The following is a 12,480-nucleotide window of genomic DNA, read 5'->3' as shown; positions in this document are numbered from 1 at the left end:
AGGCTACTGTCAAGACGCCCCAGTTTTATAATGTAGGCTTTCCCTTGAACTTCATCACCCAAAATGTGACTGGAGGTGGGCACCTGTTTAGAAGTGCTAGCGCTGTACGGAACGATATGTTAAGCCAATATATATGTGTGTGTGTTGGAAAAATTGAAATAATAATAATAGTTTTCAAGATATGTTTACAATATTCCTCACTTGATCCTAAACAGCCCTTCAAGGCTAAAAGAAATAAAATGTTGGAGATAAATCAGGTGAAGGGATCCAGGGACGGCTCGAGCTGGGGTCTGGTTCTTGCTTTCTGGGGCGCCCAGAGGTGAACTTGATTCGGCGTGTGTAGAGATGCCTTCGTTTTGCAGGCGCATCAGTCCATTCAGGATCTGCCTCTAAAATACACGCGAGGAAGATGAGGAAGGCTGCATGCTCCCCAAACGAAATCCACCCAGCAATTCACTGAACAAACCCGCGAAACATTCATAGCTCCCAGTTTTATTTAGTCACGAAGAGCCAATCGTACATCCCCATAACTATGACAATGCAGATCTGTGTATGTGTGTGTTGTTACGTCGTTGTGCAAGTGACACATCCAGTTAAAGTGTCTGAACGTGGGCTTCCAAACTTTTCAAATCTCCAGTCTCTGGTTCAGAGATGTAAAACGTTACCTATAAAAAGGCAACTTCTTTCCTTAGAGTTACAGAGCAATCCTAAAGGGCCTACTCTACATTGAAACGGTATTGTGTAGTGGTCAGGGGTCACATTAAGATCTGGGAGACCCAGATTCGAATCCCCACTCTGCCAGGGAAACTTTCTGGCTGACTTTTGCCCCACTTGGCTTAACCTACCTCATATTGTTGTGAGGATGTAACGGAGATGAAGTCCCCGTTTGGGAAGAAAAGTGGGGTATACATTTATTTACATGAAGTAAGCTTAAATAAAGAAGTCTCCTCAGAATCTTACTCGGTCTGTTCAATGGGGAAGGTGTTCCGAGGACTGCACTGTAGATTTCCAGCCCTCATCCGCATTCAACCACTTTCCCCTCTGCACCCTTCGCCTCTTTTTCCCAACTGGCTACTTACAAGAGTGCAAAATCTAATAGGTATATGCAATATCTTTACCAAGCAATCCGCTGTATCCAAAAAGCGAAGAGATGAATTGGCCGGTGTTTTTTTTTCCCTCCCACGCGATTGTTGCGGCTACCTGTTGGCTAATATGACTTTTGGGTACGATTTGAATAGATGATTCCCGCATTTTAATTGAGTGCGGTTGCATCTGACTAGACGAAGACTTTATTGGTCTTTTCTTTTTTTTAACGAGGGAAGGAAAAAAAGAATCCAGCCGCATGATTTGGCTGTTCCATTTTGTCCCCTCTTGCGCATACACAAAGAGAAGATTTGAGTCTTATTTACAATGGCAAGACTGAGCAAATGGGGGGGGGGGGTTAAACCCTGGTTTGGTGAGGGGGGATAATAATACTCCCGGCCTCAGACTCTCACCCTGCACCTTAGGCTCTCTTCCTTCTTCCTCCTCCTCCGCCTTTTTAAGCCCCCCTTTCCCTTTGCCCTCCCTTCTTAGCTCGTGTCATCTGCGCGGCGCCTCCACTGCCCGGGGAAGCAAAGCTGGAAAGGGGGAGGGGAGAGACGGGAGGGACAGGGGGAGAGAGAGAATACAATGGCGAGGGGCGCCGTGGATTGGCTGTTGCTAGGTGACGTCGCCCGCCCTCACGTGACTGGTGTTAAATGCCCGCCTGGCAGCCTCCAGGCTCCGCAGACGAGCCTAAAGCCACTGCGGGGGAAGGCAGGCAGGCGGAGAGGGGCTGCCCCGGCGCAGATCGGTGCGAAGAAGCGCAGAGCCTCCCACCCCCTGCAAAATAAAAAAAAAGTTTTAGCGCAGCCGGGCGATGATGGAGACCTCCAGTCTGGTTCCTCCCGTGGCTACGGCAGTAGCAGCGGCGACACAAAGGGATCCCCAGTGATTCTGGGCTCTTCTGGCTTGGAGTTTCCAGCTTGCCAAAAAAGAGGGGGGGAGGGCAGAGAAGGGCGGGAGACTCGGCCCCCCTCTCCGCGGGTCCCGTTTTGCAAAACCCAACCAGAGGGCGAGAAGAAGACCCGAGCTGCTTCTCCTTCCGCGGCCCTCCCCGTGGCTGCCCGCTGGTCTCCTGCCTCCTGGCAGCGCGGGAGGGAGGGGAGGAGGGGCGGGGATAAGCCAGCCAGGATGACTGGAGTCTTTGACAGCCTCGTCTCAGACATGCATTCCAACCAGATTACCTCCAGCAGTTACCACCAGCACCACAGTTTGCACAAGCCGCAGGAGTCGCCCACTTTGCCCGTGTCCACCGCCACCGACAGCAGCTACTATACCAACCAGCAGCAGCAGCAGCAGCACGGAAACGCAGGCGGCGGCGGCAGCGCGGGCAGCAACGGGAGCGGCGGGTCGCCCTACGCGCAGATGGGCTCTTACCAGTACCACCCGAGCGGCATCAGCGCCGCGCCCTACTCCACCAAAGCCGGCAGCTACGATCTGGGATACCCCGCTTCCTACAGCTCCTACGCGCCCTACGGGGCACGGACGTCGCCGGTCAGCAACGATCCGGGTAAGACTCTCTGGGGAAAGGGAGAGAGGGGCGAGGAAGGGCACCTGCCTTGGGAAGTGTCGCCTCCTTCCTACCAAGCCGGAGTTATTTAGCCAAGGACAAGAGGAAGGAGCAGCTGGGGGCTGCCTCGGTCTCCCTCTGGGGTACAGAAGAGTACTGCCGTGCGGGGAGCTCGTAACCAAAGCTCCTGCTCCTCCGTCCACCACAAATGCGCAGTGAGACTTTCCCCTCCCGGTTTAAATTCGTCCTCTCTCTTTTTTTCCCCTCCCCTCCTTGCAGCGGAGAAAGAAGAGGGCGAGCCCGAGATCCGGATAGTCAATGGAAAGCCAAAGAAAGTGCGGAAGCCCCGGACCATCTACTCCAGTTTCCAGCTGGCCGCTTTGCAGAGGCGCTTCCAGAAGACCCAGTACCTGGCGCTGCCCGAGAGAGCCGAGCTGGCCGCCTCGCTGGGCCTCACTCAGACTCAGGTAAGAAGGGGCGAGGCAGGAGGTGCCGTGCCCGCCGCCGAGACTCCAGGGCGGATTGCTCCGCCTTTCCCCTAACTCGGCCTGCCGTTCGCCGCCTCCAAATCGGCAGGCAGACGGCCCGGAGTGGCGGCTGCGGGCGGTGTTCCTTCTCCCGGCGAGCAGAATGTCGCTGACTCGGAGGGCGGCCTCGGCCCCTTACAAGCCCCGAGACCCCCCGTGGCTGTAGACTGAAGCAGGCCCAGTCAGCAGACCCCTTAAAAGTGTGATCAGAGAGGGTTTAAACGGGAAAGGTTCAAGAAAGCCTCGGTTCTTCCATTAGCAGGCACAGTGCTTGGATCCGGCTCTGTGTAAATACTCTGCGACTTAGGGAGCAACCCTGAGTTTATTTTAGGCGAGGGGGCTTTCTTTCAGGAGCGCTGCTCTTAAGGCGGCGAGCTTGGGCAGGCCCAAGGCCCTTTGTTTTCATGACATTCAGAGCGCTTCTTGTGGAGGATCGTGGCCTACATATATGCCTGTCTCGCCTCCCCTAATAAGCTTCAGAATGTGTCAGAATCCAGCCTCTACTTCTAGGAATCGAGGGCCTTCTCCGTACCTTCGCCTCTGGGCTCAGCGAACAGGCCGGCTTTTCCTTTCAGTCAGGTTTTCTTACAATCTGGATGAGAAGTAAATACTAATTTATTTCTCCCTGACATCCCCTCCTTTCCCTCCTTCTTTTGGTTGCAATGAATATTCTAATTTCACTTTTGACCGTTTAGACACGGAGATCCCAGTGTGGTAGTTTTGGATTCATGTGTCTGAAAGGGAAGGTTGCCAAAGCGACCTATTCTACCTGTATTATTTTTTTCATGGCAGTCAGACTTTATTGGGGTCCATGAAACTCACTCCTAAGTATGCTTGGTAACAGTGCCGTCTCAAGGACACTTTCCTGGGAGTAAGGCCCATCTAAATAGAACCGAGTAGGATTAGAATCCCGTGATCAGAATTCCCTGACATTTCCTCAGAAAAGCTTTCCCCGGAAACAAAAGGGAATCTTGGGGCGCCCTAAAGATTTGTTGCGGGGTAAGCTTTGAGGAATTGGGCTCCAGCATAGTTTTGTGCCCCCATAAATCTGCTATAGTTTAAAACGCCGCAAGACTTCTTCGGTTTAATTTCCCCCCCTGATTAATTGGTGTCCCTGTCGCGCTTTGTTGAAAACAAAAACCTCTCCCAGGCGCCCGGGAAGCCGCCGTGCCCTTTGCGAGGCAGCGCCGCACAACTGCGCCACAACCCAGCCCCCCTCAGTCGGCTACACGCCCTAGGAAATCTCGGCGCCCGGCTAAGGGAGGGGGCCGCCATCGACACACACACACACACACACACACACACACACACACACACACACACACACACACACACACACACACACCACTCCCCCCCCCCGCCCCCGAAGCGTCTGTTTTGCCTCGGCCCTGCTCCAAGCCCGCCTGCCCCAAACCGAAAGGAAAAGGCGGGAAGGGCACTCGTAGCAGGAGAGGGGATCTCGGCGGGAAGGAAGGGGACAAGGTCCCGGAGAAGCGGGTGTTCGGGCGCGGGAAGTGGGCGGGCGGCGGCTGTCCGGCCCCTCTCCCGGGCTCACTCCTCTCTCCTCTCCTCTCCTCCGGCCAGGTGAAGATCTGGTTCCAGAACCGGCGGTCCAAGTTCAAGAAGATGTGGAAAAGCGGCGAGATCCCCGCAGACCAGCACCCCGGCGCCAGCGCCTCGCCGCCCTGCGCCTCGCCGCCGGCCTCGGCCACCCTCGCCTGGGACTTTGCTCCCCACCAGCAGCGGATGAGCAACGGAGGCGCAGGCGGCGGCGGCGGCGGGAGCAGCGCGAGTTCCAGCCCGGGCACTCCCGGCGGCGGGGCGGCGGCGGCTGCTTTCCTCGGTAACTACTCGTGGTACCACCAGGCGTCCAGCGCCGCCGCCTCCCACCTGCAAGCCGCCTCCCCGATCCTGCAGCAAGGGCAGCCGCACCCGCACCACCCCCACCTGCATCACCACCACCACCACCACCACCACAGCGCGGCCGTCAGCGCAGGGACGATTTTCTAGCCCGGCTCCCCCCGCCGGCCCAAACACCCGCGTGCGCGCGCGCGCGCCACCCCGCTCCCCGAGTGGAGATCCGCCGCGAGGCGGGGGGCACTCGCTCAGCCACCCCCCCCCCGCTCCTCGGCGGACTGAGGGAACTCCCTGGTGCTTTGTTGAAGAATTACTCCCCCCACCTCCCCCGAGGGACTCGGCGCAGCAGCAGCTGGTACTTCTCTCCCCAAAGGGGGAACGAGCCTCCCTTGGAGGGTTGGATCTAATCAGGATTCGCTGCGGCTTTGCTCAGACATATGTCAGACACCCACCCCGCCCCGAGGCCAGCCAGCGGCTTTGAAGTCCAGGGGAAGCGACTTCGTTCCAAAAATCTCCGCGAGATTTTTCCTTCCTCCACCCCAGGGTTATTTCTGTCCTCCCCCGCCCGCGCAGTCTCTTCTATCCTTTCAGTTTCTTGGGAGAGGAGGAGGTGCTTCCCCTCTGTCCTGTAATCTTCGGCGAACTTCACTAGAAATTCACTCATTTCTCATCAAATCACCAGTGCAGAATTTCTTATTTAATTTTTTTTTTATTTTTTGTAAACGTTTTTTATAGGTGCCTTTGCAGATGACCTCATTTTGATGTTGGGAAAGGGAAAAAAGATAAATAATTTTTATATGTAGATATTTAAAATTTTAAAAGAAACCAACCCAGCTGTGTTTAAATTATCTTTTTTTAAATGTTTGCAGGGCTTTTCTTCACAAGGGAAAAATATGTTTGTAATAAAGCTGTTTGTGCCGATTTTTTTCTCCCCTCTTGGCTTCTTTGTATAAAAAAATGAAAAATAACAATTCCACAGCCTGTATTCGTTTGGTGAATCAAGATTTGTTACTGCCATGTTTCTCTCTCTCTCTCTCTCTCTCTCTCTGGGCAAGCCCCATAAATTCTTTATTATGTTTCAGACATTTCCTCTTCGCTGTCAAAAACAATAAGCTACTGATTTTTTTTCTTCCGTCGGATGTTGAAACCTTTAAAACATGAAAAAGGTTATTTTTCTTGGTTATTTATTACGAAAGCAAACGAACAAAGGAGGGGAAACCCCTTAATGTTACTTTTACAGTATGAAGAGATTATTTAAATAAATTATTGTCTCCACAGTCTTTTGTTCAGTCGGTCTTGCCTCTGGGAACGAACGAACGAAGGAACGAGCCCCTCTTCTGCGGGCACCAGCCAGGGGGCTGCGGAGAGGGTGCGGGGGCACGCAGGGCCTCAAAGGGCTGTCCTCGGGCTCCCGCCTCTGCCCTGACGCTTCCCGCCCCCTCCTGCCCGGGAGCTCAGAGCACACCGGGCCCCGTTTCCGCCTCACTTGGTCGCTCCCCAGCGCACCGCGCCAGGCCTGCGTCTGGGAGGGCGCGCCGGGCCGGCTCTGCTAGGCGGCAGCCGCAGCACTTGTTGCGCGGGCTCGGCTGCGGCGGCCTTGGCCGGGGGACTGGGGCGTGACATATTCAGGCGTCTCGCCGGGGGCCAGCCAGCAGCCCCGCGCAGGGCCCAGGCCGGAGCCGCGGCAGCCCGCCGCCTGCCTGCCCGCCCGCCCGCCCGCCCAAGCATGACTCACTCACTCAGCGGGCTCCTCCTCGCTCGGCCCTCCCCACTGCGCTCTGGCGCCGCAGACATTTCAGGAGCCCGCGCTGGAATCCGGGCGGCGAGGCTGGGCGGCTCCGGGTGGTCGGTGGCCCGTTCCAGCCAGCCAGCCGTCCCTGCGCTGCGGCCGAGAGAAGCGTCGCCTTCCCAGGCAGTCTCCAGCTGCGGGCGGGCGTTGGGGCTGCCGCAGGGGCTCCCTCGACGTGCGCCGGGAGAACGGGGACTAAAAAGGATGGTTTGGCTTGCGACCCTCTGCGCGCCTTCTGCCCCCCCCCCCCCGCAGGCGCTGGGCCGACCTGCCAAGAGCCCGGGAAGCCGGGCTGTGCGCGTTTCCTTGCGGGCTTTCTAATTTCCCATTCCCCTTTCTAGCTTGCCTTTTGGTTCAGCAGGATAAGGGTGGAAGAGGAGGCGTAGGAAAGGTATCCGCTACATATTTCATGGAAGCCGGCGCGTGTGTATGTGTGTGATGTGCCCTCAAGTCGCCTCAGACCCATGGCGACCCTATGAAGGAGAGATCTCCAAAACGTCCTGTCATTAACAGACTTGCTCAGATGCAAAGGAAGGCGGCATACCTGAGGAAAACAACAGTGCGATCTTAAGAATACTTCCCTAGGAGTAAGCCCTGTCGAACAGACTTGAGGGGATCCTGAATAGACCTCCTTAGGATGGCACAATAAATCTCGGGGGGAGGGGCAAATCGGTTAGTCTTTAAGATGCCTCAAGATTTAACTCTGATAAAGAAAGGAAGACACCCTCCTCCAAAGAAAGAAAGAAAGAAATGGGGGCGGGGGGGACTCGCTGTGCCATATTTTTTTTAAGCGGCTAACTGGTTTGTTGTGGCACAAGTTTGGCAGCACAGACGAACAGCCTCGCCGCCCACTTCTCGCTTCTGAGGAAGGAGCCTGTTGTTCCCGTGAAAGTTCGTGCCAGCCAAAAAGGAAAAAAAAAAGCCATCCTCCAAAGGTGCCAAAAAACATTTTTATCTTCTTGCTACTACACGCGCGGCAGCTCCCCTGAAAGTTGCTCGGTAATGACATTTGCTGATAACCTGGGCCGCCCGCCAAATTCTCGCTGGTGCTTAAAGCAAAAAGATGGAAACGGAGGCTGCCTCGCACGTCCTTAAACACTACGCCTCGGAAGCCCTGGCGATTCCTCCCCCTCCCAGTAAAATCGCTTCTCTTCGCTCTCTCCTGAAGGCCCCCAAAGCCCCTGGGCTAATTAAAAGGTTGCTTTCGCTCTCGCACGTGCCGAACACACACACACACACCCCGCGCTTAGCCCAGACGCCTCGGCCCTTCTCGCTTTCACTTTTTAGATCTGAAGTTCTGTGTCCTCTGAAAAGGGTCCCTTCCCCCTCCCTCCCCCATGTTTTAATCGTTCCTCTTCCTTCTTTCTCTCTTGGGTGTGACATCACCCCGGAGCCCTACTGGCAACTTTGGGAGAACAAGCCAGGCGGGAGTTTGTAGACCTCCCGGCACAATATGAGGAACTGTGGGTAAAGGAGGGCCTTTGGTTCAAGGCCGGTTTGAAGTATGGTGAGGGCCTGCTTTCAAGAGGCCCCATAGCATTATCCTCCCACGTGGTAATGTTGATTAGATTGTATTTTCACCCCTACTGCGGTATCAGCCTTGGATCTCAGTGAGAAAGGCGGACTAATAACACGAATATTAAAAGTAATAATGTAATAATGTATAGGGTTTTCCCCCTTTGATGCAGAGACCGCTCAGTCTGAGGTCTTAAACTATAGTTTATTCAATTCCTGCTCTGGTTTGAGCAGTTCCCCTTGACTCCCTGGTTTTATTTCCCCTTTCTAACCTTTGCTGAGGGCCGGCAGCCCAAGGCAACCTTTACAGCGCCCAGATTGGCGCTGGGCCGCTTTCCCTTCTTGCCCCAGAGACGCCCCTCATGTTGCTGGGAAGACTTCCACCAGCGCGACCCCTTCCTCGAAGGGCTGGGCGCTGTCTGCCCGAGGCCGGGTTTCCTGTGCCTGCCTGCCCCGGCAGCAAAAGGGGAGGGCGACTGCCGGGCCCTTTAGGAAGGGCCTCTGGGCAGCGGCGGGCGAGGCGGCAACCGGCCGGCTGCAACCCGGGGCCCGAGCTCGGGGCGACCTTTCGGGACTGGGCTGGGAGGTGGGGGGGAGTGCGGCTGTCCTTGTTCTCTAGCAGCGGCGTGGAGAGCGGAGGAAGAGGCTGGAGGCGGAGCTGCCAACGCAAAGGGATGATTAAGAGGCCTAAACCCCAAAGCGCCCGAAGCGGGGAATGTGCAGCAGCCGGAGCGGCAATCACGCAAGGGCCTTTGCAAAGCGCCGAGGAGGGCCGGGCGGGTGCAGGAAGAGGGACGCGGGCAGAGGCCTTTCCCCAGCAACAGCCGCCCTCAGCCAATAACAACGACAACAGCCTGACGCAGAGCTAAGGGCTGAGGGGCCAGATACCCAACGCACATTTACACGGGCGTAAATTCGACCGGATTCAGTGCCACTGGCATAAGGTTGCAGGCCCCGGTTCAAATCTCACTTTTGGCATAAACTCACCAATCCTAAGTAAGTCTACTAGGAAGTAAGCTCAGTTTTATTCAATGGATCTTACTCCCAGGAAAACGTTTTCCTGGAAACGTTTTATTGAGTGGATCTTACTCCCAGGAAAACGTTGTTAGGAGCAGTGGTAAGTGGCCAGAAGATGTCCCAGGAAAATGTGTGCAGGAATCGTCTGTGATAATCTTTATTTCTATTTATAATGGGTTCATCTTTGCAACAGGACATCTGTGCACCAGGGCCAGGCCCAGTTTCTCAGGGATCCATAAAAACTTGCAACACGTGTTCCCCCTCCCAGACACACACCCTGCATACAATCTTTTTTTGTCAGGAAGGAAGATTGTTTGATTTCTGAAATGACATCAATAGACCATATTGTGGTAATGGCCTTGTAAAGCCGGCCAAGAGTAAAGTTTGCCCATTCCCCTCTAGTCCTGTGAGCAAGCCAAAGCGCTGTATAAATGCTAAGTCAATACAAAACTTTCACCTGTGCAATTTTGCTGCCAAGTAGACCAGCAAGTAAACCAGCAAGACACAACTCGGTTCTGCTCCCAGAGGGGGGCAGGACGACAGAGGGGGGCTTCCCAGCAGCATTGACTTACCAGTATATTTTTAAAAATAATTTTATTTCATTTATACCCCCCTTCCCAAGGCCTCTTTCCATCTTATCCTCACCACAACCCTGTGCGGTAGATTTGGCTAAGAGTGTCCGACAGGCCCAAGCTCACCCAGCGAGCTTCCATGGCAGAGCGGCTGTTCCAAGCTCCCAGTCCGTCATTGTACACTTGCTGGCTCTAGTTTCTGGGCCGGGCAGCTGATGTCTTGCAAGGGAAGCGGCGGAGCCCGCCAAAAAGGGAGGCGCCAGCCCCGGCCCTGGCGAAGGGTCGCTGGGAGGCAGAGGCGGGAGGAGGGGAAAGGCAGCGGCGGCCTCAGGGGGGCGGCTGGGCGCCAGTGGGAGACAAGGCGGGAGAGGCCCGGGCTGGCCAGGCAGATCGCCTCAGGCGCGGCGCTGGGAAAGGTCCCCACTCCCTTCGCCCACTCCCCTTCCCGAAAAAGCGCGGGTGACAAACGGGGACCGGCACCACCAGGCCGCCCACGCACCACCCCCCCCCACACACACACGCCTTCCCTACCAGGAGTGTCGGCGCCCCGGGAGAAAGGGCGGCGCCCAGCAAGAGGGCGGGCGGGCGGGCGAACTCCCAGGCCGGCCTCCCCGCCAGGCGCCAGCAGGCCCGGAAGAAAGGCCAACCCCCAGGCGGTTCTTCTGCGCCGAGCGCCTACCTGAGGACGTCGACGGGCAAGCGCGGCAGCCCGGTTTCAGGCGCACTTCAGCGAGACACGCGACCCGCATCCTCGCGTACGGTATTCACACGACCCTTAAACCCGGCCTGTGAAATCCGGAAGGAATGAAGACGTTTTCTTCCATGAAAGACCTCCTCGCTCCACTCAGTGTCTGGAATATAATTGCGGGGGGGGGGGGTAAGATATGGCCCCCTCTGGGCAAGAGTTTCTCCAGCTTTTGAAAAAGAGCGGTCTAAAAAGAGAACTTGGTTTAGCAAAGCTGCTCGGAAAGTATCGCAAGAGCCTCACGTCAAGACTGCCAGCCTTTGGCCTTGGTCTAAAAAGTAAAACACGCGTTTCCATAAATAAAATATCTCCACCTCTGTTTGCACAAGTGGATGTCACCACGTGCCTTGCAAGATACGGAGAAGACGGAGGAGGGCGGGATATACATAAATGTCCCATCATCCTTCCAGATTGCAACAATGAACTCTTTAATTTAAAAAAAAAACCAAATAAATAAATAAGGTCTTCCCGCTTTTTAAAAAATCTGCCTCTGGGTCCTCAGTCTTGTTAGTAAGAACAAATTCCATAAATACCTAGTAAGAAATAGAAGCCCTATTTATTCTCAGCGTCATCCTGGAAGCAGTTCCGCCGCTCTGACACGTCTGAACGGGTTTCTGAGTTGAACTGTTTCTCGGGTTCAGACAGAGCAACTACCAGCTGCGGGAGAGTCGAATTGCGCTTTGGCTCTAGGTATGATGCTGTTGATAGAGTAACTAGGAACGCAATCCTTGTAATTCACGTCGACCATATCAGACAGGCAAGGCTGAAGACCCCGAGCAGGCAGTGTGGGTACGAATACCCCAAAAGTTTCAGTGCCATCCTAAGCAGCATCCTTCCAAGTCCCTTGAAATCAATGGGATTCGAAGGGAGTAACTCTGTATAGGACAGCATTGTTTCCACCTGGTGTCCGCTTTGTTTGCACCTGGTTTGTGCCACACACGAAGTCTGACAATGCCATCCCAAACAGTTACACCCTTCTAAATTAATGCAAGCCGGTGGGGTTTGGAAAGGCGCAACTCTGCCTAGGATGGCACTGCCAGGCTGCGATCCAATGCACGCTTACCGGGAAGGCAGCCCCATTGAACAAAGGGGCGAGCGGATGACTGAACACGCATAAGGGGTCGGACTGTAGGGAAGGCAACTCTCTGAGCGCTCAAGAGGCACAGCCAGGAGAGGATATTGGTGCCCCTCATGGCGGGGGCCTGGGTATAAATATACAGAAGAGCAACCAAGGGGAGAAGCAGCCTGGGACTGGGACCAGGGACGGTCCTGTCCGCGGGGAAGTTTCTGCCACTGGTACGTTCCAGGCATTACATCCCTTCCCGGGGCTGTTAACAGAATCCCCCCTTTTTTCAGCTGCCCCGCTGGGCGCTGGGGAGGAGACGGAGAGAACTGGGCGCTTGCAGCTGGAAGCCTAGACCGAGCGGCGTTTGCTGAAAACCCAATCTCCAGAGAGAGAGACATTCGCGTGTCAAGACCGCTCTCCTGTGAGCTGACACGCCGGGGAGGGCGGGGGGGGGAGCTATTGGTGCTCTGCCTCGGTTTCCTCGGCGGGCCCAGCCTTCCGCCCCCGCCCCCTGCATTGTGAACACGGTTCGGCTTCTTCCAGACGCGCACAAGAACATCGAAGGGGCGCAGGGGCTCCCCCTCCCTGCTCCAAATGCCCCCCTTTAATTGGAAGCGATGGAATCCAGCAGGCGAGAGATGCCCCTGGCAACAAAGACCCCCTTTCAGGCTTCAGTTCGATGACTTCCGTTTATGATTTGCCTTTACATTATTTCACTGGGCTGGGAGGGGATCTCCCATTTCCAAGAGAGGTCTGCTGCTTTTTAAGCCGCTTCACTGAATTGGGGGGGGGGGGGGTC

General features: G+C 55.5%; 1 protein-coding gene across 1 annotated transcript; it reads left to right on the top strand.

Annotated features, from left to right (window-relative positions):
- The first annotated feature begins 2,214 nt into the window (after positions 1-2,214).
- On the top strand, positions 2,215-6,011 carry DLX2 (distal-less homeobox 2). The gene is made up of 3 exons (XM_054972228.1): positions 2,215-2,593; positions 2,873-3,060; positions 4,705-6,011. Exons 1-3 carry the CDS (start codon positions 2,215-2,217, stop codon positions 5,128-5,130), a joined length of 993 nt encoding a protein of 330 aa, XP_054828203.1. The 3' UTR covers positions 5,131-6,011.
- The last annotated feature ends 6,469 nt before the right edge of the window (positions 6,012-12,480 follow it).

Source organism: Eublepharis macularius, chromosome 2, assembly GCF_028583425.1.
Source record: "Eublepharis macularius isolate TG4126 chromosome 2, MPM_Emac_v1.0, whole genome shotgun sequence".
Lineage (NCBI taxonomy): Eukaryota > Metazoa > Chordata > Lepidosauria > Squamata > Eublepharidae > Eublepharis > Eublepharis macularius.
Note: the sequence above shows the minus strand (reverse complement) of the source record. Positions and strands in the feature narration are given on the sequence as shown.